At 40.1% G+C, this 26,909-nt stretch overlaps 1 protein-coding gene across 3 annotated transcripts; it reads left to right on the top strand.

Annotated features, from left to right (window-relative positions):
* Nucleotides 1–37: 37 nt before the first annotated feature.
* On the top strand, nt 38–26,909 carry IFT52 (intraflagellar transport 52). 3 transcript variants are annotated; one of them, XM_039864372.1, is made up of 14 exons: nt 38–243; nt 2,534–2,658; nt 3,317–3,404; nt 5,276–5,424; nt 5,670–5,745; nt 6,833–6,904; nt 9,732–9,858; nt 12,673–12,759; nt 13,975–14,043; nt 17,566–17,720; nt 21,982–22,069; nt 23,084–23,192; nt 24,911–25,056; nt 26,617–26,909. In XM_039864372.1, the coding sequence occupies exons 4-14, from the start codon at nt 5,343–5,345 to the stop codon at nt 26,662–26,664; spliced, it is 1,059 nt and encodes a 352-aa protein (XP_039720306.1). In that variant the 5' UTR covers nt 38–243; nt 2,534–2,658; nt 3,317–3,404; nt 5,276–5,342; the 3' UTR covers nt 26,665–26,909. The 3 variants fall into 3 exon arrangements, with proteins under 3 accessions (XP_039720306.1, XP_039720305.1, XP_039720307.1); XM_039864371.1 differs by having other exon boundaries at nt 5,295–5,424; XM_039864373.1 differs by lacking the exons at nt 38–243; nt 2,534–2,658; nt 3,317–3,404; ... (1 more) ...; nt 5,670–5,745; nt 9,732–9,858 and having other exon boundaries at nt 6,848–6,904.

Below are 26,909 nucleotides of genomic sequence, written 5' to 3' on the forward strand. Positions count from 1 at the left end.
CAATGGTCCAGTTCTATATTAGCCCCGCCCACTGCCCTCCCCCTTTCCCCTTCGCCACAGATGCTTTGGGAGAACTGGAGTCTTCGGTTCTGTGGTCAATACGTTGCTCCGGCGGGAAATACACGCCCCGGTCTACGCCTTCCCTGCGCGCCGCTCGGCCTCCGCCGTTGCCAAGCGGCCTTGGATACCTGGTCGCGGGATGCTGGGTGGTGTCAGGTGAAGATGGTGGTCATTGGGCCTCAGGTAAGAAGAGCTCCGAGTCTGATGGGCCAGCTGGGGCGTTGGGGAGGCCTGGGGGCCGGCGAGGGCCTCGCCGGACTGCCCTCGGGGCCTCTGGGCCAGTCTTATCGAAAATCGAGGTCCTTTGGTGAAACTGGGAGCGCGGATATAGGCCTGAATCCCGTTCCTTGAGTTCGATTTTCCATCGCCTCCAGCCACACCGATTTTCAGTCGCCCTGCTGAATATGAAAGAGCCTTGGAACAGGACTCGTAATAATTTAGTCTCATCGCTTTTCCCCGGGAATCCTGCTCTTAGGAATCTATCCTATGGTAAAAAATAATTTAATGGCAAAAACAAAAATTCCAGTAGTAGCTGTGATGGCAAAACACTGAAAAGATGCCGTGAAGGCAGTGGTTCAGTTCATTATGGCGTAAGATCATGCAACCATTAACCTAATCATGAAGACATTTCTTTCAGAAAACTGGAAAAAGCAGAATACAGTATTGTATATACACATCGAAAATGAGCATGTGCGTGGATGGGATGGAACATGGTGTGGGATCATGTAGTATTTTTTTTTTTTTTACACCAGAAGAATAAATATGTGAAGCTAGTCAGAAAAATTCTGAAAATTTAGGGTAATAAGGGGGATTAGGTCTCCAGTACCACCAGATATTATAACATATTATAAAGCTACAGTAATTAAAATAGTAGAGCTGAGCAGCAGCTTACAGGCAGATAAAATATATGGAATTAGGAATAAGATGCAAATACTGATAGAGATTTTTTTATATAGTCAAGGCGATATTGTGTTTATTATTTTGCAGTGATTCGATAATTTTTTTTTATTCAAAGTGGTGTTTACATATTATTTTGCAGTGATTTGATATATGTTTTTTATTCAAGGTGGTGTTTTAAATCAGCATTGAAAGGTTGCATTGGTATCAGGTAGCTTTCCAGTAATTAAAAATATATAACAAAATTTATTTGAGGACCAAAATAAATTCCAAAAGGATCAAAATTTAAATCTTAAAAAATGACGTCCTAAAAGTATTGGAAGCATTGTTGAATGTATTCATAATCTTAGCATGGCAGAAACTCTTCTAAATATGTCGTATAATCCAGAAGCTAGAAAAGAAAAAGATTAATGCTTTTAACTCTATAAAATGTAAAACTTTCTGTATTGGGGTAAGGTAAACTGGGAATGCAAATATGGCCTGAATCTTGAACCTTGGACTGAGTTTGAGTTCTCATCGCCTCTGGAATTTTGGTGGCCTGTAAATTCCACCATACTAAACCAAAAAAGCTCGTATAAGCTAAGTCTAAAGACAGATTTGTGAAAGTATTTGTTTAATGGTCAGTTAGAAAAATATTAAACCCAATAGAAAAATGAGCAGAATACATGAACAAAGTAAGAAATGTAAGTGGCCAATATAAAAAGTGAAAGATGACCATCTCACTAATTTCAAAATGAAAATTAAAACAATAATGAGAGGTTTTTAGGGGCTTATCTTATTAGAAAAGATGAAAAATACTGATAATAGGGTTGTATGGAAATAGAAGTGTATCGTATTAGGGGAAGTAAAAATTAGTACAATTTTTTGAAAATTGTAGGCAGTTTGAAAATAATTTACCTAGCCATTCTTCAACAGGTAGGAGTTTATTCTATAAATATGGAAAGTGTACAGAAACATGTTCAAGGACGATTTATGTTTGTAGCACTGTTTTACTAGCGAAAATTTTGGCAAGAAAACCGTGTCAGTCTTTCTGTAACTAGTTAAATAAATTATGGTACATCCATTAAATGGAATGCTATGTAGCAGTTTAAAAAAATTGGTCGGTCTGTATGTACTAACATAGAAAGATGTGAAAGATACAAGGTTAGGTGAAAAAGGTGTTGTAAAATAGCACAGATAATAAGATCCTATTTTATAAATAAAACTATAAGATAATGTATGTATAAAAAGAATCCAGAAGACTATATATACCCCACAGTTAACAGTAGTTAGCAGTGAGGAATTAGGTTGGAAACATGGCCTCCCACAGGGATTGGGTGATGGGAGTAGGCTGGTGAGAAGGCCAGGGCAAGAAACAGAAAGTCAAAGCCAGGTTTTGGCTTTAGGTTTCTGCAGCTATGATTATGCATTTTACTTTCCACCTTTCAGAATTGTAGGCATTTTATAGGTAGGTTGCAACTCTGTACTCTTTCTCAATAAATCAGAGATAGACTATTTGTTCCTTTGGGGATTTTTTTATTTTTTATTTTTTTTGGATTATTTCCCTTTTTGTAATCCCTTCTTTTTTTTTCCATAGGTAACTATGGAGAAGGAGCTTCGGAGCACCATCCTTTTTAATACATACAAAAAGGAAGTATTTACTACCAACAATGGCTATAAATCCATGCAGAAGAGACTTCGGAGCAATTGGAAGATTCAGAGGTGAACTTGTGTATTGTTTTCCCTTCTAAGTGATAATAAGCCTTCTGATAAAACTGAAAATCTTTATTTTCTTATGTAAGACAGATTGTACAGGTGGGAGGAGCTCAATTTAAAAGTCATTCAGAAGTAAATAAATTATTATTAAAGCATCTCTTTTGAAAACTGGAAATTTGCATATTATTAAACTATTCCCCAAATCACAAGTGAAAAACTATTCTAATTATACATATTCAACTTTTTAAGATGTTAGTGGCTTTCTCCGTGTTGTAACGTAGGTCAGTACTTCAGTTTAGAGAAAGGAAAACTGAGACTGTCAGTGTGTGTGTGTGTGTGTGTGTGTGTGTGTGTGTGTGTGTGTGTGTAGTTTTTCTTAATGGGTAAGGATGTGTAATCATTATAATCAAATGGTAGAGCTGATTGAATTAGTAGTTGGAGGACTATATTCTAGCATAATTTAATAGGAAATATTTAAACAGAGATCAATGACTGGTGCAAGCCTATTGAGGGTAGTCTCACTTTGAGAGCGAGTTTGGACTGCGTTCCTCTAAATCCCTTATCTCTGGGCCTCTGTGGCCTCCATACAGTCTGGAGGCTAAAATAACTCATAAATTGGTTTAAATTATGGATCTAACACTTGCTTTTAAAATTGTACTTGTAGCTTAAAAGATGAAATCACATCTGAGAAGTTAATTGGGGTGAAACTGTGGATTACAGCTGGGCCGAGGGAAAAATTTACTGCAGCTGAGGTAAGAAATATCCGTAAAGAAGAAATATAATGAGATGGTTAGGATTTCATGGGCTCTGAAATCCTGGATTTAAATTTCTTTACTACTTGCTATGTTGCCTTATGGGAATCACTTCATCTCTGTCTTCATCACTGAGTTGTTATGATGATTAAATGAGATAATGCACGTAAAGTGCCGACAAGTGCAGGCTAATTAAAGATTAGCCATATTTCTCTGCCATATTTTTGCTTTGGAATAAAGGGAAATTCCATTTAAAATTAAGCTGTTTTTAAATTTTCTTTCACTGACTAGACAAAGAATGATACATGTAAAATCAGGAACACAAATAACAAGTGTTGGCATAGATGTAGAGAAATTGGTACCCTTGTGCACTGTTGGTGAAAATGTAAAATGGTGCAGCCACTATGGCAAACAGTTTGGTGGTGCCTCAGAATTAAAAATAGAATCTTCATGTGATCCGGCAATATATATCCAGAAGAATTGAAAGCAGGATCTTGAAGAGATATTTGTACACCCATGTTTATAGCAGTGTTATAGCAATAGCCAAAAGATGGAAGGAAGCAGCCCAGGTGTCTGCCAGCTCGGACACCAGATGTGGTGTATTCATGCAGGGAGTTAACTATTTAGCCTAACAAAGGAGGGCAATGCTGACATGTGCTACAGTGTAGATGAATATTGAGGATATTACATTCATTGAATTAGCCAACCACAAAAAGACACACTGTATGATTCTGTTTATATGAATACCTAGAGTAGTCAAATTCATGGAGAAAATAATCTGAACAGTAGTTGCCAGGGGCTAGGGGGAGGAGGGAAATGCAGAGTTGTTGTTTAATGGATATAGAGCTTTGGTTTTGCAAGATGAAAAAGAGTTCTGTGGATTGGTTGCACGACATTGTGAAGATAGGTAATACTACTGAACTGTACACTTAAAAATATTTAAGATGATAAACTTTTTTTGTATTATCACAATTTAAAACACAAAAAACTCAGAACACTGTAAGAGCCTTTCCCACAGATACTTGGAAGTGCCTTGGTGCTCAGGGAGAGGTGTGGGGAGAAGGGAGGTCAAGGCAGGGCAGGCCAGTGTGGTCCTTAGACTGAGGCCATCCAAGGTCTCCTGCTCTGACTTTGGGGGAGCCACGAGGAGGACATACACAGGGGAGCACGTCTATTGTCCTTTTTTTCTCAGCCTGGTTGCAAGACCACCTCCCCAGGGAAGGGCTTGAAGAGAGACGTGACTGTTTGATCAGGTTAATGGAGAGAAAGTAAGAATTACCTTCGGGAATGTGACAGTGACCACCTACGTACCCTACCCAGTGAGACCCTGAGGGAGATGCTTACACAGCAGGCAGTGGCCTTCAGAGGAACACTTTATTACTTGTTGGGCTTTGGACTAACACGCCAGTATAGTTTCTCCCCACCTCCCTTTTCCACCTAAGGAAGACAGAGAGAGGTAACCAGATCTCAGGAAAGTCAGAGCATCCAGAAGAGGGTCAGAGACCAGCACTTGGTGACATTCGACATCATCTGGAGACATTTTTGTTTGTCAGGAGAGAGTAGGTGCAGTGGACATGTAGTAAGTAGAAACCAGGGATGTTATTGGATGGAGTAGACCTGTGAGCTTCCTTTAGTCAAGTTTTCCACTTTTGGTTTGCTGTACAGATAGTCAACTTGGAAAATGTTCATTCATTTTGAATATTTTGGAGCTTTATGTTTAAACACAAGCTTGGAAATCCTACATAGAGTAGATTTTACATTATCTCATACATATTTATATTTAAATGCCTTATTGATTTGAAGTGTTTTTTTAGCTAGTTAAGGTCTTATTCATAGTATTTTGGACAAAAGTCTTTCGGGTGTATTTACAGGTGTTTTTCCTTTGCGCAGTTTGAAGTCCTGAAGAAATACCTCGACGGTGGTGGAGATATCCTTGTGATGCTAGGAGAGGGTGGGGAATCCAGATTTGACACCAATATTAATTTTCTCCTAGAAGAATATGGAATCATGGTTAATAATGGTAATTATTATTATTTTCATTTGGGCCTAATAGTACAATGGAAAAAGCCCTGGGCTGGGAGGGTAAATGGGCCAGCATTCGGGCCTCACCACAAATCTGAACCTTCTGGGCCTACGCTTCTTCCATTTATAAAATGTGAGGGATTGGAACAGAGTTCCAGGTTCCTTTAAGGTCAAAGTTTTATGCATCCATAACATCGAACTTATTTCTAATCTAAAATGCGCCTTCCTCTTTTCCCTTTAAAGATGCAGTGGTTAGAAATGTATATTATAAGTATTTCCATCCTAAAGAAGCTCTGGTTTCCAATGGAGTCTTAAACAGGTGAGCATGTTGAAAGCAGAAATGTCTTTACAGATGGCACTCCTCTGTCCTGTGTGACTCTTCTCTCATTTCTTCTCATACACTCTTTTTATTGGCCATTCTTCCTGTGTACTTTCCTTTTGTCTTATTTTATTATGTTATAATTTATTATATTACTTCTCATCCATCACGTCATATTCCTCTTTTGACACTTTACTTCACATTCACCTTTTTGTCTGAATACATTCAATTGTAAGCAACAGAAAACTCTATTCAAATGAGATTAAACTATAAAGAGATGTTATTGATTCATGTAATTGAAAAACCCAGAAATAAGACAGGTTTTGGACATAGATTGACTGAAAATTCATGATGTCGTTAGAGTCCCAATTCTGTTCCTCCGTAGTTCTCTTGGCCCTGCTCTCCTGTGTGTGGGGGCTGAATATAATTTTAATAGTTCCCAAACTTACAGCCACATGCCACACCGTCTAGGGCAAGAGAGCATGCCTCGGTCCTAGCAGGAGCAGTCCTGAGATATGCTCTGTTTGAGCTAGCTCAGGCCGCTGGCCCATTCTGAACCGGTCACTGTAGAGGAGGGCGGAGACTGCCCAGATGGCATAGCTAGGTCATGTTCTCCACTCCTGCGGCTTGGGATAAAGTCAGTTTTTTTTAATCCACCGGATCCTAAAACCTAAATTGGTGACTTCAGGGAAGTGGGAAATGAGTGAATGGGGGGACAATATCAGGTACCCTCTGAGCTTTTTTTCCCTATATTCATAATGTTCATTCCACACTTGAACTTGCTCTGTGCCAGGCACTCTGCTGGGTCTGATGATACAGAATCTAGAATATGGGAATAGAATGTAGGTCTAGTATATGAACCATTCCCTCAGGACTCAAGAAAGGGGAACTGATCCTTATATTTTAATGTTAACATGTACAGGCTTCCCAAAAGAGGTATAGGTGTGTGGGTGCAGCTTTATTTCATTTCGAAGGATTATATCTTGAACAGGACTACAAATTCCTTGCGCTAATACTTACTGTTAGTGAATGGAGTGTGAAATGCCTATATTTTTTCTGTTTACTAAATTTTAATTTTTTCTTCAAGAGAAATTAGTCGAGCTGCAGGGAAGGCCGTGCCTGGAATCATTGATGAGGAGAGCAGTGGAAACAATGCCCAGTAAGTATGTTTTCTGAGGCCTTTGTCGTTCTGAAGAGTTTTCGTTTTCAAAGTGAAGAACTTTTGCTTGCAAAAGTAATTCTCACCAAAAAGCCAATCTGAACAGTTTAAAAGGAAGAAAATAGAAGCCTTGCTCTGTAAATCTATGCCGAAGTTAACAGGGTATTTAGATTTCTAGATCTCTTTTCATATATAAAAGTATAGATAGGTACCTTATCCTTTAAATGACTGGATAAAATTAGATGTATCCGAATTTGTCTAACCCGTCTCCTGTTATAGAACATTGAGGTAGTTTATAATAATTTGCTTTAATAATACCACCTACCATTTATTAAGCACTTACTATGTGACAGGCAGATATTACCTCATTTAATCCTCTCAACAATCCTATAAGGTTATAGGCAAGATAACAGAGAGGTTAATTACCCAAGCTCACTTGACTAATGTCAAAACTTACTTCAAACCGACGCAGTCTGCTGCAGGACCTGTGCTCTTAACTTCTCCATGTTGTAACTATAAACAGTTTAATACTTTTCATTATAAACAAGAAAGCACAAAGGGAACATCTTTGTATGTACAATTTTTGTCCACTTGTGCCAATATTTTAGTTAGGTTTTTAGCATTGGAATTTCTGGGTCAGGTCTTCCAACTGATGCTTTGCCAAATGTGATATATTGCCAGATTGTCCTCCAGGCAATTTGTAGCACTCAGGCCCCATGAACACACCCCTTTTTCTTCTCCTGTCAGCATGGAGCATTCTAGTGAAAACGATACCTCTTTATGTTAACTTGCATTGCTTGGATTATTAGTGAGTCAGTTAGCTAATTGTATTTCTTCTGTGAATTTCCTGTTTACTATTTTTTGCCCATTTTTTTATTGATGGTCTGTCTTTTCTTATTCATTTATAAGACCCCTATGCATTGCAAATATTTTTCCCAGTTTACCTTTTTTACTTTGGGGTATTTGGCCCCATAGAAGGTGAATGTTTTTATATAGTTAAAGCTTATTACAAAGCTCTAGTAATTAATGTAATTAAAACAAATTAGACCCAAAATATATATAGAATCTGGGGGTTATTAGTTTATATTAAAAGTGACATTTCAAATTATTGGGGAATGGATGGCATCATTTTGGCTAACCATTTGGAAAAAATATATCCATTTTCACACCACACCCCAAAATATATTTCAGATGGATTAAAATTTTAAATATTAAAAACCATAAAAGTATTAAAAGAAAATGTAGTAAATATTTCATAATCTTAGAATAGGGAAGAGCTTTCTTCGTATGAATCCAAGGGGAAACATGTAGAGCAACATAGATCAGAGTTAATATTTTGACATTCAAGAATCACAGTCTAAGTCTTGAGTTTTGTACTAGCTCATCCAGTTGGTGGAGTAAAAGAACTATGGACTTGGACTTAGAAGGAGTTAGAAGTTCCTGATTGCAAGTCCTACTTACAGGGTGGCCCAGGGTATAAAACTCTTAGTTTCTGTTTCCATATCTGTGTAATGGGGACAAAGTTGTTGGGACACTCCAATGAGGTGATACTTGTGAAAGTGCTTTGTGAGGTATGAGGCATAGTACCTTACCTGCTGTTGCATTATTACTTCCTCTGTAATTGTGGTGAAGGGCAAGTGGCTGGTTATTTGTTTCCTGGGTCATCCGGAAGCAGCACAGCTTCCTGGCAGGCCGTGAGATTCAGATAACCAGTCCTGCTTTTGTGCTTTGAAATACGTTGGCCTATGGGAGTCTCAGGTTCTCATTTGGTCTCCTTTCTAATCGTGTCCCTTTCCCTGTAGCCACACTGACTTTGTTTCAATTTCTTCAATATACTAAGCTTGTTCTCACCTTAGGGCCTTTGTATATCTGTTCCCTCTTCCAAGAATGATCTTCCAAATTTTTTGCCCAGCTAATCTTACTCATTCACATGTGGTCTGCAAAAAGGAGTAAATGAGACTTTACTGAAGAGATGGGGAAAACTAACACTAGAAGGAAATAATTTTAAACTTAAGCTAAAAAGAATTTTTTCATTGCCTAAAGGAAAAGGGAAATTAAAATATTTACAAGAGACTCCTCACGCCCCCACCCCCAAGTTTCTAACTTTATGCTCTGGTTTTAAGATTCCTGTTTCTTTTTTTTTTTATTCTGAAAGCAATTTCTTCAAACTGCTACTTTTGCAAAGCTCCATCTTTCTTTCAGTAAAGCCCTCTGCCCTCCTGCGTGGCTTGGCCTCACCCTAGGATTTGCACCATACCCTGACCTCCACACCCCCCTATCCAGGAGCACATTGTGCAAGTTCGACTGATTCACTAAGTCTTCATTAGGACTGTGGAGAATAGAGGAGGAAGTCGAAGTCGAGTCTGTAGAAGGGTCCAGTGTGGGGAACATATGTGGCTCTGTTCACGTAAGCACCCAACTGGTAACACACCCTCTACTTAATGAGACCTTTGTTCTTAGAGGCAACACCAATCACATCTATAAGGAAGAGGAAAATGCTTACTTCTAAGCCATTGTCATACAGAACAGGCTTGTGTGACTCTAGTTCAGTTCTTAGATGAGGCCCCCTTCTTCTCCTCCTCCTTATGGGCTACTTTAGTTCTTCTAGTTATAATTATTTCACATATGATTAGAAATTGTTAATATACATTTGTAATTCTTAAAATGCTTTATTAAACTTGAAGCTAGAATATCCCAATTTTTGAGTTAACAAACCAAAGCTTAGGAGAATTTTGTTTGGTGATGAAATGCTTAAGCACTGAGATGATCTTCAAAAATTTTTAATTCATTTAAAATTTTTTTTAAATGTTTGTTTAATTTCTTACAGGGCTCTCACCTTTGTCTATCCTTTTGGTGCCACCTTGAGTGTCATGAAACCAGCAGTGGCTGTTCTGTCCACAGGCTCTGTCTGTTTCCCGCTTAACAGACCCATTCTGGCTTTCTATCACTCAAAGGTACAGCCTTTCTTAGATATGAATGGATATGTTATTTTTATTATTGGAATAGTAAAAACTACTATTTCCAGAGGGATTTCATACATTTTCTCATTGGTCTTCATAGCAGTCCTGCAAAGTAATGTATCAATTATCTACATTTTACTTATGGGGATAATTGATGGAGTCGGTGCCTAAATTTAGCTATTACCATTCTAAATCCAAAGCTTTTCCACGGTAACATGAGACTCCCTGTATTATAACTCTTAAAATAACTTTTCATCCTGCGGGTGACTACGGGTTCTTACCCTTAACGTGAATCCGTTCAGACTACAGCAAATTGCACAGAATTGTGCTGCTCTTATTTTAGTTTATCCCAGGAAGACATATCAGAAGACTGTTTATCCACTTCTTATCCTGGAGACCCCACAAAATTTGGGGGTAGGTGGTTCCAGAGGACACAGCCCTCCTCATTATGACCTTACTTTTCCACTGCCTTTTAATTCAGGTTTTGCTGAATTCGTCCTCATTGTACCCTAAGGCATAGAATTCACCAGCCGAGTGCCCAGTTTTTCTTCAGAAACCTAGATGTCTCTAGTTCCTCACAATCTTATTTTTCTTTGGGGACCTAGGTATTACCTTTCCCATATATAGAAGCTCTGACCTCTTTTTATTATGAAGTAAATAAATGTCTATGCTATGTTTGAAAGATGATATTTAGATAAAATTCATATAGCTATTATGGTAGTTATTCTCTCTCAAATAGTGGGAAATCTTGTTTTAAAATTAAAGTGTGATTAAATGATTCAAGATTTGGTTTACATAAAGTGTCAGTTTGTAAGCACAAAAGTAATTAGACACTATTTTAAGGGGCCTCTGGTAGTTGAACATTAGAACTATAATAGAACTATTAGATTTCTTAACTGTGCGCAGAGATTTTACCTGGCTTAATCAGTGGATTTTTATGGAGCATCTATTGGGTACAGAATTCTGTGCTAAGTTTGGTGATTCTTCTAGAACTCATGAGGTTATCATCTGCCCATTGCCTGCCATTTAAGGCCTATTTTCTCTTCTTCAGAGGCTTTCAGTCTTGTCTTATAAATGATCTTTCACAGAGGTCGTTTGTCGCCTGTCATTCTTAAGTTTGAGAGATGAACCAGTGATCCCAGAGAGAGGGCCACTCTGTCCTTCTGGAAACCAGGAGCAAGGCCTGGCTAGCCCGGGGAGGAAGGAGGGGGTCTGCCTCTTTGCCCAGGGCCATTACTTTCACTAAGCCCATCATGATCCTTTCTATGTCTTTGGTTTGCTGGACTAGATGTGTTAATATGGAAGGAGCAAATTGGTCCTTGAGTAGATATACTCTTATTCAATCAGAACAAATTATAGACAAATGCTGGAAAAGGAAGTCAAAGACAGTGGTGGAATCTCTGTCAGGCTAGAATAAAAGGATTGAGGGAAGATTTATAATCTATGTGAAATTAACGAGGTAGAAAAAGAAGATAATATTAAAGAAAAGAAAAAAAGAAGCCCAACTGTGAGTAGTAGTGAGAAAGAAAAGCCCTTTACTGTAATTTTCTTACATGTGTGGATTCCCATCACAGCACAGTTCATTCAGTCCTGTGTTCTTTCTGTAGAATTCCACCCAAGTCACTTCCTATTCTAAAAAACATCTATTTTCAATGGCTATGGTATAGCAATAGTATTACTTCTACTATGAAGCATTTCCTTTTAATGTGGTACAAGTCAAAGTTCATTTTGCAAATTTCGTTTATGGAGTTTGTGTATTTGCATCTCTTGACATCTCTGGTGTTAATTCTTTCCTACAGCCATAACTGTGCCTGTTCTCTATGTGATATTGCTAGAAAAACCGCTTTCATTTTGGATTTCTAATATTGTACTGTTTTTCTCATTATAAAAGTAGTATGTGCTCATTGTAGAAAAATTGAAAAATACAGAGAGGGAGGAAAAAAGAATGCTTCCCATTGCACTACTCCGAAGCAGTCCAGGCTGGCGTTTCGATCATTTTCTGCCACTTTTGCTTATGCTTCATTTCTGTTTATTTGCTGCACAGGCTTTAAACTAGGATAGCTGTACAAATTATGGTATCTTCCCCTCCCCATGTTACTGAAACACTTTGTAATGCATAATTTAACAGTTGGAGGAGGTTCCATTTATGTTAACCATTCTTCTGTGTTTGACCATTTGGTTTATTTCTAATTTTTTCTGATTATGGCTTTAAAACGGTGCAAAGAGTTTTTGTATATTTCAGTCTCTTGTTGCCTGTGTGACAGTTTCGGTAACTGTGAAAAAATTTACTTCATTGAAATTTGACCACTGTTAATAGTCATTTTTTCATTTTTATTAATCTAATAGGGAAAATACTTTGTTTTGATTTGTTTAAAATTACTAATATTAAATTCTTTTACTAACCAGTTATTTCTGTTGTGAATTTATCATGCTTGTGGCATAGTTTTCTGTTTGGATCTCAGTTAAATCTATTTTGGTACCTGTAAATGTCTTTAACTTTCTATAGGTTCTTTTTGGCTTATCTTTTTTTTCCTTTAAGGTTATGATCGTCATAAGATAACTAACAATGGGGAAATGCTGTAGAACCAATTCATAGTGCTTTTGTTAAAGTCAAATAGAATGTAGAAGTGTCTAAAATGAGCAGATTTGAATGGGGTTATTATCATAATTGATACTTCTAGACTGTTAAAATCCTCATGAGAATTGACACTTGTATACAAGACCGTTGCTCACTGATAAGTGTTTGGGGACTAGGATGCATGTAGTGCATTTTGGGATGAGTCTCTGACATTGCTTTGTCATTGACAGAACCAAGGTGGGAAGCTGGCAGTGCTTGGCTCGTGTCACATGTTCAGTGACCAGTATTTGGATAAAGAAGAAAACAGCAAAATCATGGTAAACTTTTTCTCTTTTTTCACATTAATGTATAATGTGTAAGTACGATTTTCATATCCTTTAAAAAAAATACTGCTGAGTTCATTTATTTATTTAAAAGCAGCTGTTCAGAGCCCATTATGTGTCAGGCACTAAGAGTACAAAGTTGAGTCAGGCATAGTCTCTACTTTGAGATGATATAGTACAATGAGAGAGAGAGCATGAGAGACAGAGAATTGAATCTAGAAGGCTGTTGGGAGCATTTCTAAGCATGGTCACTTGGGGTGGGAGCCGACCCTGGGGGAGTCATGAGGAGTAAGCCCAGCCAAAGCCTCAAGTGTAAAGCCCAGGATCTTGAACTTTCTTCGGAAAGCCACAGGGAGCCCTTGTAGGGTGTTCAGTACTCTTGGGCACAGTCACATCTGTGTTTTAGAAAGACCCCTCCGTTAGGCATATGGAAGGTGGAAAGGAGGAGGCATTAGGAGGCTGGTGGAGCCAGGCAGGGAGGGACGAGGACCTGAAGGAAGGTGGTAAAGGTGCGAATGAGGGGAGGGGCTGGTGGGTCTAAGTGATATTTGGAGGGGATTATGATAGGCTGGTCACTGTTTGATGTGGGAAATGAGATATAGGCATTGCAGTTGCTTGTAGAATAGTGTAAAGGAAACATATCTTGGACGAGAGACCATGCATACCAAAGCTGTATACATTGGTGTGATTCCCATAAGTCACTTGCCAGAGGAAGAAGCTCCCACTGAGCTTTTTCAGTAATGAAATAAAGTCCATCAGACTTGGAGAATTAGAGGCCTTTAGTACTCTGTGTTGGGAGACTGATTCAGCTCTTGTTTCTGTGGAATCCACTTGAAGTTCCAATGTCTCTAGACACATTCCAGAGGGATATATATATATTCTTTTTAAGTTCAGACTGTCATCAGCACATTAAACGGGGATTGCTTCAGGACTGGGAAGATGTTTTAATAAATTCTGGCTTGTGATTAGAGGTTAGAGTGCCCTAAGATAAATTATAAATATCCAATAATAAAAGTGACATTATAGTGAGGAAAACTTAAGTTTTCACATGATTTCACCGAGAGAAGGGTGACTACTATTATTCAAATCACTGGTTTAGTCTTTTTCCCTTTATAATTTTTTTTTCTTCATTGATTTCATTTTCTATTCCTGCCTTCAGCTTTCTCAATAACCAAGTGTCTAATTCTGGCTTATTTTTTTTAAACTCAGGATGTTGTTTTCCAGTGGCTCACAACAGAAGACATCCACCTAAACCAGATTGATGCCGAGGACCCAGAGGTAGGAGACTATGAATCGTTAAAAACTTTTAAGTGAAAAATGGGTCCACTTTCTCAGCAGCACTTCTAATAGTTACAGAAGAATAAGTATCTCTTAATATACTTTATCTGTAAGACGGATGGAAAGAAGTGATGCTTTTTGGGGAGATGAATACCATGTTGTAAAAAATAATAAATTAGTGAAGTATACAATTAATCATAGAATTAATTGGGGTAGGAACCTCTCATTTGCGCACGCTCTCTCTCTCTATTTATATATATATGTATATAAAATAATTAGAATTTAAAGTATGCTCTCTGGCCCAAACTTTCAGAGTCGGTATCTTCAGAGAAATACTTCTTTCAGCAGTATGAAGGATATAAAAATAACTTTTTCATGAAGAAACAAAGATCATTAGAATTTAAGTTTTAAACTGTAATTTTGTTTTCTTTGGGAGTAATAATCCTACAGGTATTATAATATTGATCGGATTAGAAAAATAAAACCAGCACTGGACTAAAGACCAATAACTTGCATTCTGGGTCCTTCACCACCACTAACGCTTGGACCTTAAGGATGATCGTGAGTCCTAAATTCATAGATGTAAATTTACTTATTAAACTAAAAGGTGTAAAAGGTGCTATATATCTATGACTTTAAAAAAAAAATTGTGTTTATTACATACCAGTCACTGTGTATTATATATTTCCATGTAACTCATTTAAACCTCGCAACTGCCCTGGGAGGTAGATGGTCGTATTCCCATTTTATAGATGAGGAAACAAATTTTTGTGAGATTGTAGTGTGCTCAAATATCAAGCAAGTGCAGAGCCAGGACAATTCAAATCTACTCCTTCTATAATTGCTTTTCTGTTTCTTAACCTCTGAAATGTCAGGAAAATGATTTCCTGGCTATGGATAGCAGGAGGCCAGTGAGGAGGCAGTCAGAAATGGCTGTTTGCAAACTGCTTCCTCCCTCAGCTGAGGACATGACCTCCCAGGGGCCGCCTTGGGTTAGGAAACAGGAGAGCCCCATGTCTAAAATATTCTCCTACACGGAAACATTAATAAAACATAAAATATTCCGGTATATGGCTATTTTGCTTGAATTCCTCCAGAAAAGTGATGTAAGTCCCCAAAGTAAAAGAATTGGGGTACAGCCAGGAATTCGCTTTTCAGATCTCACAGGATCCGACCCTGAGAGGATGGATCTTTGGCAGCTGCCAATCCTAGTTAGTGTCGTGGGTCGAGGGAAGCAGCACTAAGAGATGCTGCATCTGCTCCTGTTCCGTGTGGCTAACTTGCTCCTGCTAAGTTTCTGTCATTCCTGTTTTCTAGCTGAGGAAGCCGAAGTAAGTAAATTCTTCAAGGTACCCTCTTAGATTAATACCTGGCCAGGCCGTTATTAATGCCCACGTCAGGCTGATTCCTGAACCTGTGCCTTTTCTCTGTTCACTGTCCAGCACACATGACACAGGGCTGGTACAGAAGAGAAGCGTCGATAGAAAACCAGAGGAATATGGTGGTGTTAAAGCTTTTCTCTAAAACCATGCAGTTTCGTGTGTTTTCCAGATGTGAGACCTGGTGAAAAATGTCCTCTGTATTGTAAGGCTTTGGAAAATAAAAGGCTGGATCCAGTAGCACTGTAAAGAAAAAAATTCTGAAAACCTGGACTTCCTATGATTTCAGATCAATCTTGTTCTATCTGACTAGGTTTTAAACCCAGATAATTATAGCTCAGTTTCAAATAACATTTAATACAATAAAATGGTAGGTCAGTAAAGAGTCAAAGAAATTTATATAACAAGTTTTAACCTCAAAATCCGTTAGAAACTCATGAAAACTAGTGGTCTGGGGAGCACTTTTATGTTTCTGTCTGGACACCCAAGGCCTTGATGGTTTTCTGAACGCGGAGTTTGTAGCAGGCTTCTGTGCAGACACGAGAATCAGCCTCCAGACCTTTGGGATGGCCGGGCGCATCGCTGATCTCTGTGCTGTGTCCTGGGTATGTCCCGGCACAGTCCGTGCCCTCGCTTTTGCTCTCGCCTTCAACCCATGGTCACGTTAGAGAGCTGAAGCTCTAAAACAGCCAGATATACAGGGAAGAGCAGTCATTTGTTTATGTTCCTCCCTTGCTTCTTGTCTACAGAAGAGTTTGAGGATTGGGGTAGTTTTTGACCTTTGGGATATAGAAAAAAGTGAGCTTGTTTATCTTGATTTCTTATTTCTGTAATGCTCAGCCATGTCTTCTCAAGTGCTGGTGCTAGAAAATGTAAACAGTATGTTGCAGGTGACTTCAGAAGACCCGATTTTTAAATTGCTACCAAGTTGGGCTCGTGAGAAGTCAAGGCTAAATATAGTCCAAAGGGCAATTAGGGATAGAGTTCTTGTTGCCAGCATGCATTTATTCAAATTTAGATATACTTTTTGAATAGGGAACAAATACATTCACATAGTTTGGAATTTAAAAGCATACGCAATGAACAGTCTTCCTTCTATCTTTCCCCAGCCACATTGATCCCCTCTCCAGTGACAGCAGTCTTAGCGGTTTCTTCTGTATTCTTCGGAGATATTTTATACATATATAAGCAAATGTGTGTGTGTGTACCCTCCAGGTCCCCCTTGTTTTACACAAATGGTACTATATACAGCATGTGTATACACTGTCCAGCACCTTACTTTTTGAAATTACCAATATGTCTTGGAGATATTTTCATATTTATACACAGAGCTTTTTTGTTTGTTTTGTTGTTTTTTAAGACTGTTTTCCATTGTTTGAACTATAGTATATTTAGCCAGTCTTCTATTGATGGGCATTTAGGTTTTCCCGATCTTTCACTATTACCAGCACACAGCACGTGTCATCATTAAAGGCTCTCAGCAATGCCAGAGGCATGCCTTTAGCTGGGTGAGAAGGGCTGGGATCTAGTGTCCAAGTGGAGGAGTTGTCTGTGCTGGAGTCTCTAGGGTTCGTACGTGTATCCGGAGCGAAAGCAGAGTATATGGCCCAGATGCTGGTGGGTAGCTAGATGTTGTAGTGGGAGCTCGTGGACTTTGTTTAATGATTGCCTCTATTTTCTCACTAGTGTAGAAAATAAGGTTATCAGCTAAAACTAAGAAAGGGAAAATCATTTTAGATGATTCAGGTGATAAAAGGAAAGTCTTGCCTAGGAGAATGGAAAAGTGGATGGACTATGGGAATATAGTTGATAGCTGAGCACCCAAGATCAGTGATCATGAAATTAAAAGCAGACCAGTCAGCACGATGGTATGTTTCTCCAACTGTGTTCAGCTTGTGAATGCTGGCATCAGTAATTGGACAGTTGGATGTAGCCAGCATTGAGGTTTAGCCAAGTGACTATTGTTCCTCTTTCAACATAAAGTGACTTATTTAAGATTTAGTTGTCAGTGATCATGAATGGTGAATGAAATCTTCTGGCAAGAGAGTATAAATATCGCACATGTAGACCTGAGATGTTGGAAACTTGACAGGTTAAATTCTCGTTTCTGCTGTGCTGAAAGGAACCCTCTTGTGGCTTTCAGATTTCCGACTACATGATGCTGCCCGACACAGCCACCCTGTCAGAGCGGCTTCGAGTGTGTCTCCAGGAGGGCGATGAGAACCCGCGGGACTTTACCACCCTCTTCGACCTCTCCATTTACCAGCTGGATACCACCTCCCTCCCCAAGGTCATCAAGTCAGTACCTGTGGCGTTCTGAGCTGCACTGCACTCTCTTCTGAGTGTTTAGTTTGAAAACATGAACCTGGGGTGGAAGTTAAGGTCACAGCAAAAGTGGTATGCATAGCATGTTCTCAGATCTATGAGGCCAACACAGGGAGCTGGAGTATTGGGGTGGGGGTGTTGACACAGAGGAAACTTCCAGCTGTTGTTACCCTTGCTAACTATGTTCCAGGCACTGTATCAGGCATTTGGGGTGAGTAACTTCTGATTTGCCTGGGACTTGCCTGGTTTTAGCACAAAGTCCCATGTCCCAAGCATCCCCTCAGTAAACCAAGGTGGTTAGTCACCCTGTGAGCGCTCCACATTGTTACTTCACACTTTCAGTAGTCCGCTAAGTTACTTACCTCATTTCCAGGACACTGAGGCTTAAAGCGGATACGGTATCTCCCTAGGTGGGAGCAGGGATTTCAAGCCAGGCCTGAATGACTGCCAAGCCAGGGCTCTACCTTGTTTTATTGGCTGCTCATTGTTGTTTTTCATTCCTAATACAGGGACAGGGACTAACAGTTTTGAGCATCTTTGCCCTGTCATGTGATCTACATCAGAATAAACCAAAGGCTGAGAGTGCAGCCACAGATGATTGTCTGACTTCCTACCCATATACTTATGTTCAAGTTCAGCAAATACTTATAGAGCGCCTACTCTGCCAAGCCCTATACCTAAAGTGTGGTTTTATGGAGAAGATAGGCAAAAGCTGTGATACAAGGTTATTATAATAATGCTAAACGTGAAACAAAACTGGAGGCCTCGGGCACAATGATGAAAGAGAATTTGATTCTGACTGGGGTGAGCATGGAAGGCTTTATGAAAGAGGCATTGACTGTTTGAACAAACATTTCTTAGGGTCCTCGTGTCTGCTTGGCACTATGCTAGGTGCTGTGCTTTAAAGGCTGAGAGGGATTTCAGGACATGAGTGGGGGTGATGGGAGAAAACATTCTGCAGCAGTGTAGCTTATGTGAGCAAAGCCCCAGACATTCACACATGCAGGTATGTCCAGCAAGGAAGTTTATTCCTGATGGCCTGTGGACTGCATTTAGCCTTAACCTCTAACAAGGCCAATGTGGCAGTAGTTTTAAAATTGGTCCTCTGAAGTCACCTGCAATGTACTGTTCCACATCCTCCAGCACTTGAGGAGACATGGCTGAGCATTACAGAAATAAGTCAAGACAAAGAGCCTGAAGCTCAGGGCAAAGGTTGGATTTGTGAATACTTTACTAGTAAAGACCTGTAGAGGAAGGACATGATCGAGTCTTTTCCAAAACAATTTCTTGCTGCAGTTTATACAATTAATTTTAGTAAAGAAAAAATAGAGGCGAAACCAGTTAGGAGACTGTTACAGCAGAGCAGGAGGGTTGAAAGGTGGAGCTAGTCAGGAGTGGCTATGATTTTGAGAGATGTTTGGGGAGAAAGAATCACAAGACATGGGCCATGGGAGGCTTGATGCAGCTGAGAGACTTCTATCTTGGAGATCTGGGCAGTTGGTGATGTTGTTAACTGGCACGAAGAATGTGGGATGAGGAGAAAGAAATGTGTTCTGTTGCGGGCACTCCCAATCTCGTGGCTGTGAAGGTGTGCGGGTGGAGTTACTAGTGTAGACACGAAGGGGTTTAGATACAGCAGTTAGGGAACCCGTGCGACAGGTCAGGGATACCCAGGACAGCACTAGAGTGGGCATTGGGCTTTAGTCAGTGGCTTGAGAGGCAGAAGAGGTGGGCCTGTGACAAGCTGGGGAAAAGCAGCTAGAGGAGCAGGACAGTGCCTGCGGACAGCAGTGTCCCTGGAAGCCCAGGGAGGAGGAAATGACATGGAAGCAGGGAGGTCCGGAGATGGGCCATGGGCTCTTTTGCAGTGCAGGGCTTTCTCAGAATTAACGAAAGATACATCAGGCTGCTCAACTAGCCAGTTACAGCCCACCAGCTCCTGCCGTTTCCACCGCCTCCTCTCCTGATGTGCTTCAGACCAGGCTGTGAAGACTGCTCTGCAGTGTTGAATGAGGGGTTCATTGGAACTGTCTACTATTTTAGTGTCCGCAGAGTCAAACAGTGGATGTGTCAGAGGCTTGGATGGCTCTTTTAATTGTATTTGTCTGTCATGCCATAGCAAAGGGCAGTCGTTCCTGGCTTACAGTTTCTATATGGTGCTCTGAGGGTATTTTTATTTGTTAGCAATGTCTTTTGAATGCAGTTTCTCTTTTTGAGTAAAAATTCAATTATGTCACCTATAGGGTGTTGTTGCTCTGAAGTAACATTTGTCCACTGGTGTTTACTGATGCCCATGGGCTGTGAGGTAGGGTCAAGCGGATGGAGTCCCTGCCCTCAGAGTTCATGGTCTGGTGGTTTGGGGACTGAGGGTTGGTGAAAATGCAATGCCAGAGGTTGGGCCAGAGTGTTCTGGAAATACGTAGCTCACCCCCATTTCACAGATTCGTATTTAGTATTAGCATTTATTCTTCCCCTTTTACCGTACAGATCAGATTTCTGAATCAGGCTTTGCTTGGTTTTAAGATAAGTTTTTCCACCCATCCCCACCCCCATCAAATAAATGTTGGCTACTAGTAGGAGGATTTGGGCTGGTGGCGAGCTGAGTGGAGAAAGGGAAGACTTAATGGAATTTGTATTGTTATTAACACAGGACTTGAGCACAGTCAGCTCCATCTGGGGACAGAAGGCAGAAAATCAGTGCTGGGGTCGCTGAGGTCAGCACTCGGTAGCAGAGTTCTTTGTGTGTGTGCTCAGATAGTGAGACCTTTAGCTTAGAACTGTCCCTAAAGACATTCTGCTTTCTAGACAGACTGAGTCATGGGGCTTCTGGTTGATAGGGATTGGCCAGGTCTGATTTTTAATCTTGCCTTTGTCACTTCTTAACCATGTGAACTTGGAAAGCTACACCATCTCTACATTTCTGCTCCCGCCTCCATAAGGGATTATACTCACTTTCCAGGGTTGTTTTGAGGATTAAATGAAATAAATTTAAGTGCTTAGCATAGGGACAGGCACAATACATGGCATGTAGTAGGCGCTCAAATATTATTTCTCCTCCCCCCATGGGGATCTTCTCATCGCTAGGAAAAAGTCTCCCCAAGCACCTGGGACAGTAGAGGTAGCAGTAAGATCAGCTCCTCGCCTTTCTACAAGCACAGATCTCTCTCCTTTCTGAAATCACTCATCTGTAGAAGCAGACATGAACTTTGTCCACATCCACTGGCATGTGCTTGGTTAGCTTCACTTTGGCAGACCAGTGTGTATACACTTTAAATTGAGTGAGTGAGTGTATTTTCATTTGCCTCATTCCCAGAGTTCAGCCGGCTTACCTACTTATATATAATACAAAAGGATAAAATGAATGTTTGAGAAAATACAAGCACAAGGGAAGCCACAATCAAACAAAAGACATGTAAGATCAGCAGTTGATTCCCCCTCTCCCCAAGCTGTCACCACGCTGGCTGTCCTGCTGTCCTGTGAAAATGCCTAACACCCTTTTTCCTGTTCTCCTCGCTCTTGCCTCTGCCTGGGCTGCTTTCGAAACTAACTGCAGGACTTCCACCCCGCTGTCTCTCAGAGCTGCTCTGACAAGATGCAGTCCCTGCCCCTTTCTTGTCTCCACGTCCCTCTCCTGATTTCTTTTTCTTCCTAAGGCTCATTAATACCTGGCATCTTGGGTTTAGTTTATTGTGTGTCTCTCCTCCACTAGGTTGTAAGTTCCACAAGGGCCTGTTTTGGTCTCTTTTTTCACTGTTGCTATACTCCTCGTGATGAATAAAACTTCCTGGTACATAGTATATATTCAGTAAATATTTGCTGAGTGAATAAGCATACAGAGTGTATACTGTATGGATCTGTTCAGTTGCCGGAAGGAGACTTCAGATTTGATTTCTGTTTTTTGATGCGGAAAACAAATAAGGAAATATAGTATTAAAAGAGTTACAGTATTCATTGGGTAAAAATAAAAAGCCTACTTAGGAGAAACCTGATAATGAAACTTGAAATAACTTTCCCTTTCAGTTTGTAATAAAATTATATTGTATGGTAAAAAAAGGATCATCACATGACATGTAACAACACATTTTGTGTATTTTTCTCTAAAAGTGCTGAACTCCCTGATTTGATAGAAAAGAGTTACCGTTACATATTCTTTGTGACCAATTACATGTTCTTTGCATAAAATCTCATCTTGATCCCCGTTGTTGTTTTTTTTTTTTTTGTCTTATTAACACAGGGCTCATGAACAACTAAATGTGAAACACGAACCTCTCCAGCTCATCCAACCTCAGTTTGAGACGCCGCTGCCAGCCCTTCAGCCAGCGGTGAGTAAGTGCGCTTGGGGGATCCCACGGCAGAACCTCACTGTTTGCCTTCCCTCACCAGCCGGGCCCTTCCTGTGGATCCTTCCAGATGCCATTTGTGGAACACCTCATGGAGGCATGTTTCTCTGGCTCTAAACATGCAGAGTGACAACACCTTTAGCATTCTACAGGGACTTCCATTTGCTGTAGTTCCCAATGAGAAGTCAAGGGCATGGACTTTTGTGGCTGCTAAACATTTCCCATCTTGTAGGATTAGAGGGCATGTATGAGAATTCCTGGGTAAAAAGGAGGGAAAGCTTTGTCCTGCAGCTTTCCAAGCAACAGGCACTCAGATTCATAGCACAGTTCTAACAGTCTGGGGGTGAGTCATGTGTATGTAGGTGATATGTATGTTTTTCAACATTCCAGTCTAGCATTAACTCGTCTGCAAAATTATCTTATCGTACCACATTCTGGATTATTATGAGCCAATTGGCTTCATCTTGGTAGCTTGAAATTGGCCATGGTGGAAGTATTTACATCACAAAAAAAAAATGACAAATGCTACATGTCAGGCCTATTGTTATGTTTTGAGAGCGGATAGTTAAACATTTATCAGCATAGTACTGGTTTATATCTTTGAATTCTGGCTTTAAATTTAGCATTTTCTACACTAACCTACATCTGCCTCCCCAATTTCTGTCCCTCAAGAGCTCATGATTAAAAGAGAAACAAGTTGTATAATCAAATGTTAACCATAAATAAACCTAACATGCGCCAAGTTTTGTGTTCTTGCTCGAGTTAATGGCACTGGTCTATCAGCCTGATCAGTTTAGTGGTGTAGTTAGGGCTGGTTCTGCTTGATTGTTTACAGTGGGCTGGTTGTCTTGCTTGATATGATCTAATGGCTTAGGGCAGGAGGAGATTACGGGCAGTTGGGTGGTTCATCCAGGGAAGGGCTGAGCTCGCCTTTCCTTTCCCTGATATCTCATCACTGTTGATACACTCTCTCATGAAAGACCTATTTCTTTGTAGGTTTTCCCTCCCAGTTTCAGGGAACTGCCACCTCCTCCACTGGAGCTGTTTGACTTAGATGAGACCTTCTCCTCTGAGAAGGCACGGCTTGCTCAGATTACCAATAAGTGTAAGTTTGGCTAAATTTTCCTGTTTTCCTTTGTGAGTTTTACTTAACTGTGAATTTCTGAGATTTTCAGGAGAGAAAGTTTAGCATTTCTTTAGAGAGGACAAACTGTGAATGGGAGTATAAAGTTACAATTTTTATTTATTTCATGTAAATGATTATTTCTCTCGAGGACAGTTAGCTCAGTGCCGTAGAACGTGGTGCTGAGCAGAAGCCCAGGTCTCAGCTGTCATCCCTGTAGGTCCTTAGTTCCGATTCTGGCTACCACACAGCACATCTAGGTCATTGGTCATTGGAGCACTTAAATAGGAAAATTCAGTGAGGGCCAAAAGAATTATAGAGACTTCAAACTGGAAGGGATCCGAGAGAGCTGAGTGTACCCATCTTGACATGTGGATGTGGAAGTGAGCCTTCAGGCCACAAAGCTGCATGTTGAGTGGTACCCTGACTCTCTGCCCAGTGCTCTTCCCGACATTCAGTGCCTCCAGCACAGCAAATAGGCCTGCACATTTGTGCTCAGAGGCATAAAATTAACCATCCATTTTGAGGCAGTGACCCCACTCCTGGAAATCTAAGGATTCCCTACTCCTGGGAATCTATTTTTACTTAAAAAATAAAATAAAATTGGGAATAGCCTTAACGTTCACTAGCAGGGGAATGGTAGTGAACCGTGTAACATTCCATCAATGGTACAACGTGTAGTCATTATTAAAGAGGTTTACAAAGGCCCACGAGTGACACTGATAGCATTTCAGTGAGAATTTTAAGTGAAGAAAGCAAGATATAAAACTGCATGTCCAGTAGGACCCCAACTATGTGAACAACACCCATATGTGCCCAGAGACCAGAAAGGAGTATGCAAAAATGAAAATCATTCAGTGTAAAACACCTTTACTGCATCTTTTTTTCTGTGCCAGGCACTGTGGTAGGTACTGGGGAATCAAAAAGTAGCAAGACATAGTGGTTAGTCCAGTAGGAATAACAGACCTGTGAAGGATCAGATGCTTTGACCCAACATTTCTGTTTCTAGCAATTTATGCTACAGAAATCCTTATAGAAATGCAAACCAAAAAAAGATATAGCTATAGAGATATTAACTGTAGCATTCAAAAAATTGGCAACAGTCTAATGGTCTTTGATTAGGGAGACTGGTTAAAAAAATATGAAAGTGAAACATATATTTGTTAAAAGAAAAATGTAGAGCATCAGCTTTGACATAGGACGTCCATGTTATTAAATGGTGCAGGCAACTTACAGAACTATTGTTGATCCCCTTTTTTTACACATATGTAAATACATAGGCATCTGTGGCAGTAATTACCCTAGGTGATATTGATGGGGATAGTATAATAAATGCTATTTAAAATACCCATATGCCCTTCTCATAATGGTCCTTGCTGCATTCAGAGAATGCTTATTTGATTATCTACTGGTTGCTATTCTTTGTAATGTAGGAATGTTGGATCTGGGGTTAGGATACTCAGGACCACTCCAGTATTATTCTAATTAGGAGTGTCACACTATTGTCCGAATTTGTAAAAGCAGCACATCAGAGATCTCTACAGTTTGTCATTGTTTAAGTCCTGTAATCACATTACCTTAGGAAGAGGTGAATGAACTTGAGATGTAGGAACCTGGCTGGAGATATTTAAACCAAAGTAGGGTCTATATTTGGGGAACGGCAGGGTTAAGGTTAATCTAATTGCCCCATCTGTGCTTAGGTACTGAAGAAGACCTGGAATTCTATGTCAGAAAGTGTGGTGACATTCTTGGAGTAACGAATAAACTACCAAAGGACCAACAAGACGCCAAACATATCCTTGAGCACATCTTCTTCCAAGTGGTGGAATTCAAGAAATTGAACCAGGTACAGAGCCTAGAAGGCCCACTGAAGTGGGAGCCTTTCAAGTGGCAGTATCATCCATAAACTGGGCTTTTTGCGTTTTATGCCATTCATTCATTATGCAAGTATTTATTAAGTATCTTCTAGGTGAACAAAACACTGTACAATCCCCACACTTATGGAACTTCTATTCTAGCTAGTGGAGACAGACAGTAAACAATACACATAATATATAAGTAAATCACGTAGGACAGTAAGAAGGATCAGTGTGCCGAATGTGGCAGTTTTAAATAGTCAGGGTGGGCCTCACTACAAAGCTGAGACTGGAGCAAAGACTTCAAAGTATTGAAAGATTTAGCTATGCAGATAGCTGGGGAACGAGTATCCCAGACAGCAGAAACCCCTGTGCAAAGTCCCTAAGGCTGGGCTTTGCCTGGCATGTTTGAGGAATAGTAGCGATGCCAGTGTTTCTAGAAAGAACTGAGCAAAGGATAGAGCAGCAGGACGTGAGGTTAGCGCCTTATGTCAGAAACCATCTTTCTCTGAACTGGGGACCAAGAACTTTAAAATTATGCCTGGTCTCATTTTGTGTAACCACTGTTGGTAAATGGGCATTCATACACTACTGGTGGGAGAATACATTGGTCCAATTTTTCTGGAGATATTTTTTGTAATATCGTTCAGAACCCCTAAACATGTATATACCTTTGACCTAGCAATTCTAATCTTCAGATTTGTCTTAATAACATCCTGAAATGTGTATAGATTTACCCTCCTGGATGCTTAGTGCGACATTGTTTTAACAGAATAAAATCTTCACCGGTAGGGAACTGGTTAAGTGCCTAGGGTGAATCCATAAGGTCAAAAATATTTAGAAAAGTGTTTAAGGACTTGGGAAGACATTCATGATTTGGTAAATGGGGTTGTGGGGGAAGGGCTATAAAACAGTACAAGGAGCCTGTTTATATATATGTATATTTAGGAAATTGGGTGCTGGTGGTGTAAGCCTCTACTGGCGGGGGCCTGACTCTGCTGAGTATTCACTATACACCTTGTATGTGCCATGTATAGTGCTAGATGTCAGGGCTGAGGCAGTGAACAAGATGAATGCAATCCTTGCTGTCTCTGCACTCCGTGTACTGGGGGAGATGGGTCTGTATGGGCAATTACAGTGCTCTGAGATAAGTGCCACAAAGGGCACCCAGAGGTGATGGCTGATATAGCTGCTCAGCACTAAAATGTGGGATGGGGGCTCAGGTAGATTCCCAATAGTACTTACCCTGGTGGCAAGGCGGGGACAGGCCCCCAAGGCCAAGGTAAGAAGTCTAGTGGGTCTTTGCATAGTCCCTTCAGTGGAATTTGCTCCCCAGTCATCATGGTGGGTGATGGGCAGTAGTCTAAAGCCCCGTCCTGGTAGTGAAAACTTGACCCTTGGGCTGGATTTGGCTTTAAAGCCAGAGATTACCTATGGGTCTCGGTTAATGATGATCCAGAATCTCTAATCAAAGTTTAAAACACTAAAGAGTTCACATTTCAGGCTTTGTACTGAAATACTGAAATTCTGTGTCTTATTCTGCCATCTAGGAACATGACATTGATACAAGTGAAACTGCATTCCAGAACAATTTCTGAGGAACGTGCTTCCTGAAGTATTTTCTGCCTCCTGATTCTCTTTGTAAATTAGTTTTCAATTGTTCCTGAACTCCTTTATCAAAATTGTCTGTACGCTCTTCTATGAGCTGTGGGAAGGTTTTTTTATATCTTCTGTAGGGCCCAGATAGGTTTAACATTTCTAACTTAGAGGATCCTTATGTAAGATGTGTTCCATTTTTTAAAAATTAAATCTAATTGAATCTGTATTTTTATAATTTATGAAA

Source organism: Pteropus medius, unplaced genomic scaffold (assembly GCF_902729225.1).
Source record: "Pteropus medius unplaced genomic scaffold, Ma_sr-lr_union100, whole genome shotgun sequence".
In the NCBI taxonomy this organism is placed as follows: Eukaryota; Metazoa; Chordata; class Mammalia; order Chiroptera; family Pteropodidae; genus Pteropus; species Pteropus medius.

Excerpts from the sequence above, each read along its gene's own strand:
- IFT52 (XM_039864371.1), top strand. The coding sequence starts at position 61 with ATGCTTTGGGAGAACTGGAGTCTTCGGTTCTGTGGTCAATACGTTGCT. Across the intron at positions 14,044-17,565 it reads TTGATGCCGAGGACCCAGAG|ATTTCCGACTACATGATGCT; the intron begins GTAGGAGACTAT and ends TGTGGCTTTCAG. Across the intron at positions 23,193-24,910 it reads TGCTCAGATTACCAATAAGT|GTACTGAAGAAGACCTGGAA; the intron begins GTAAGTTTGGCT and ends ATCTGTGCTTAG.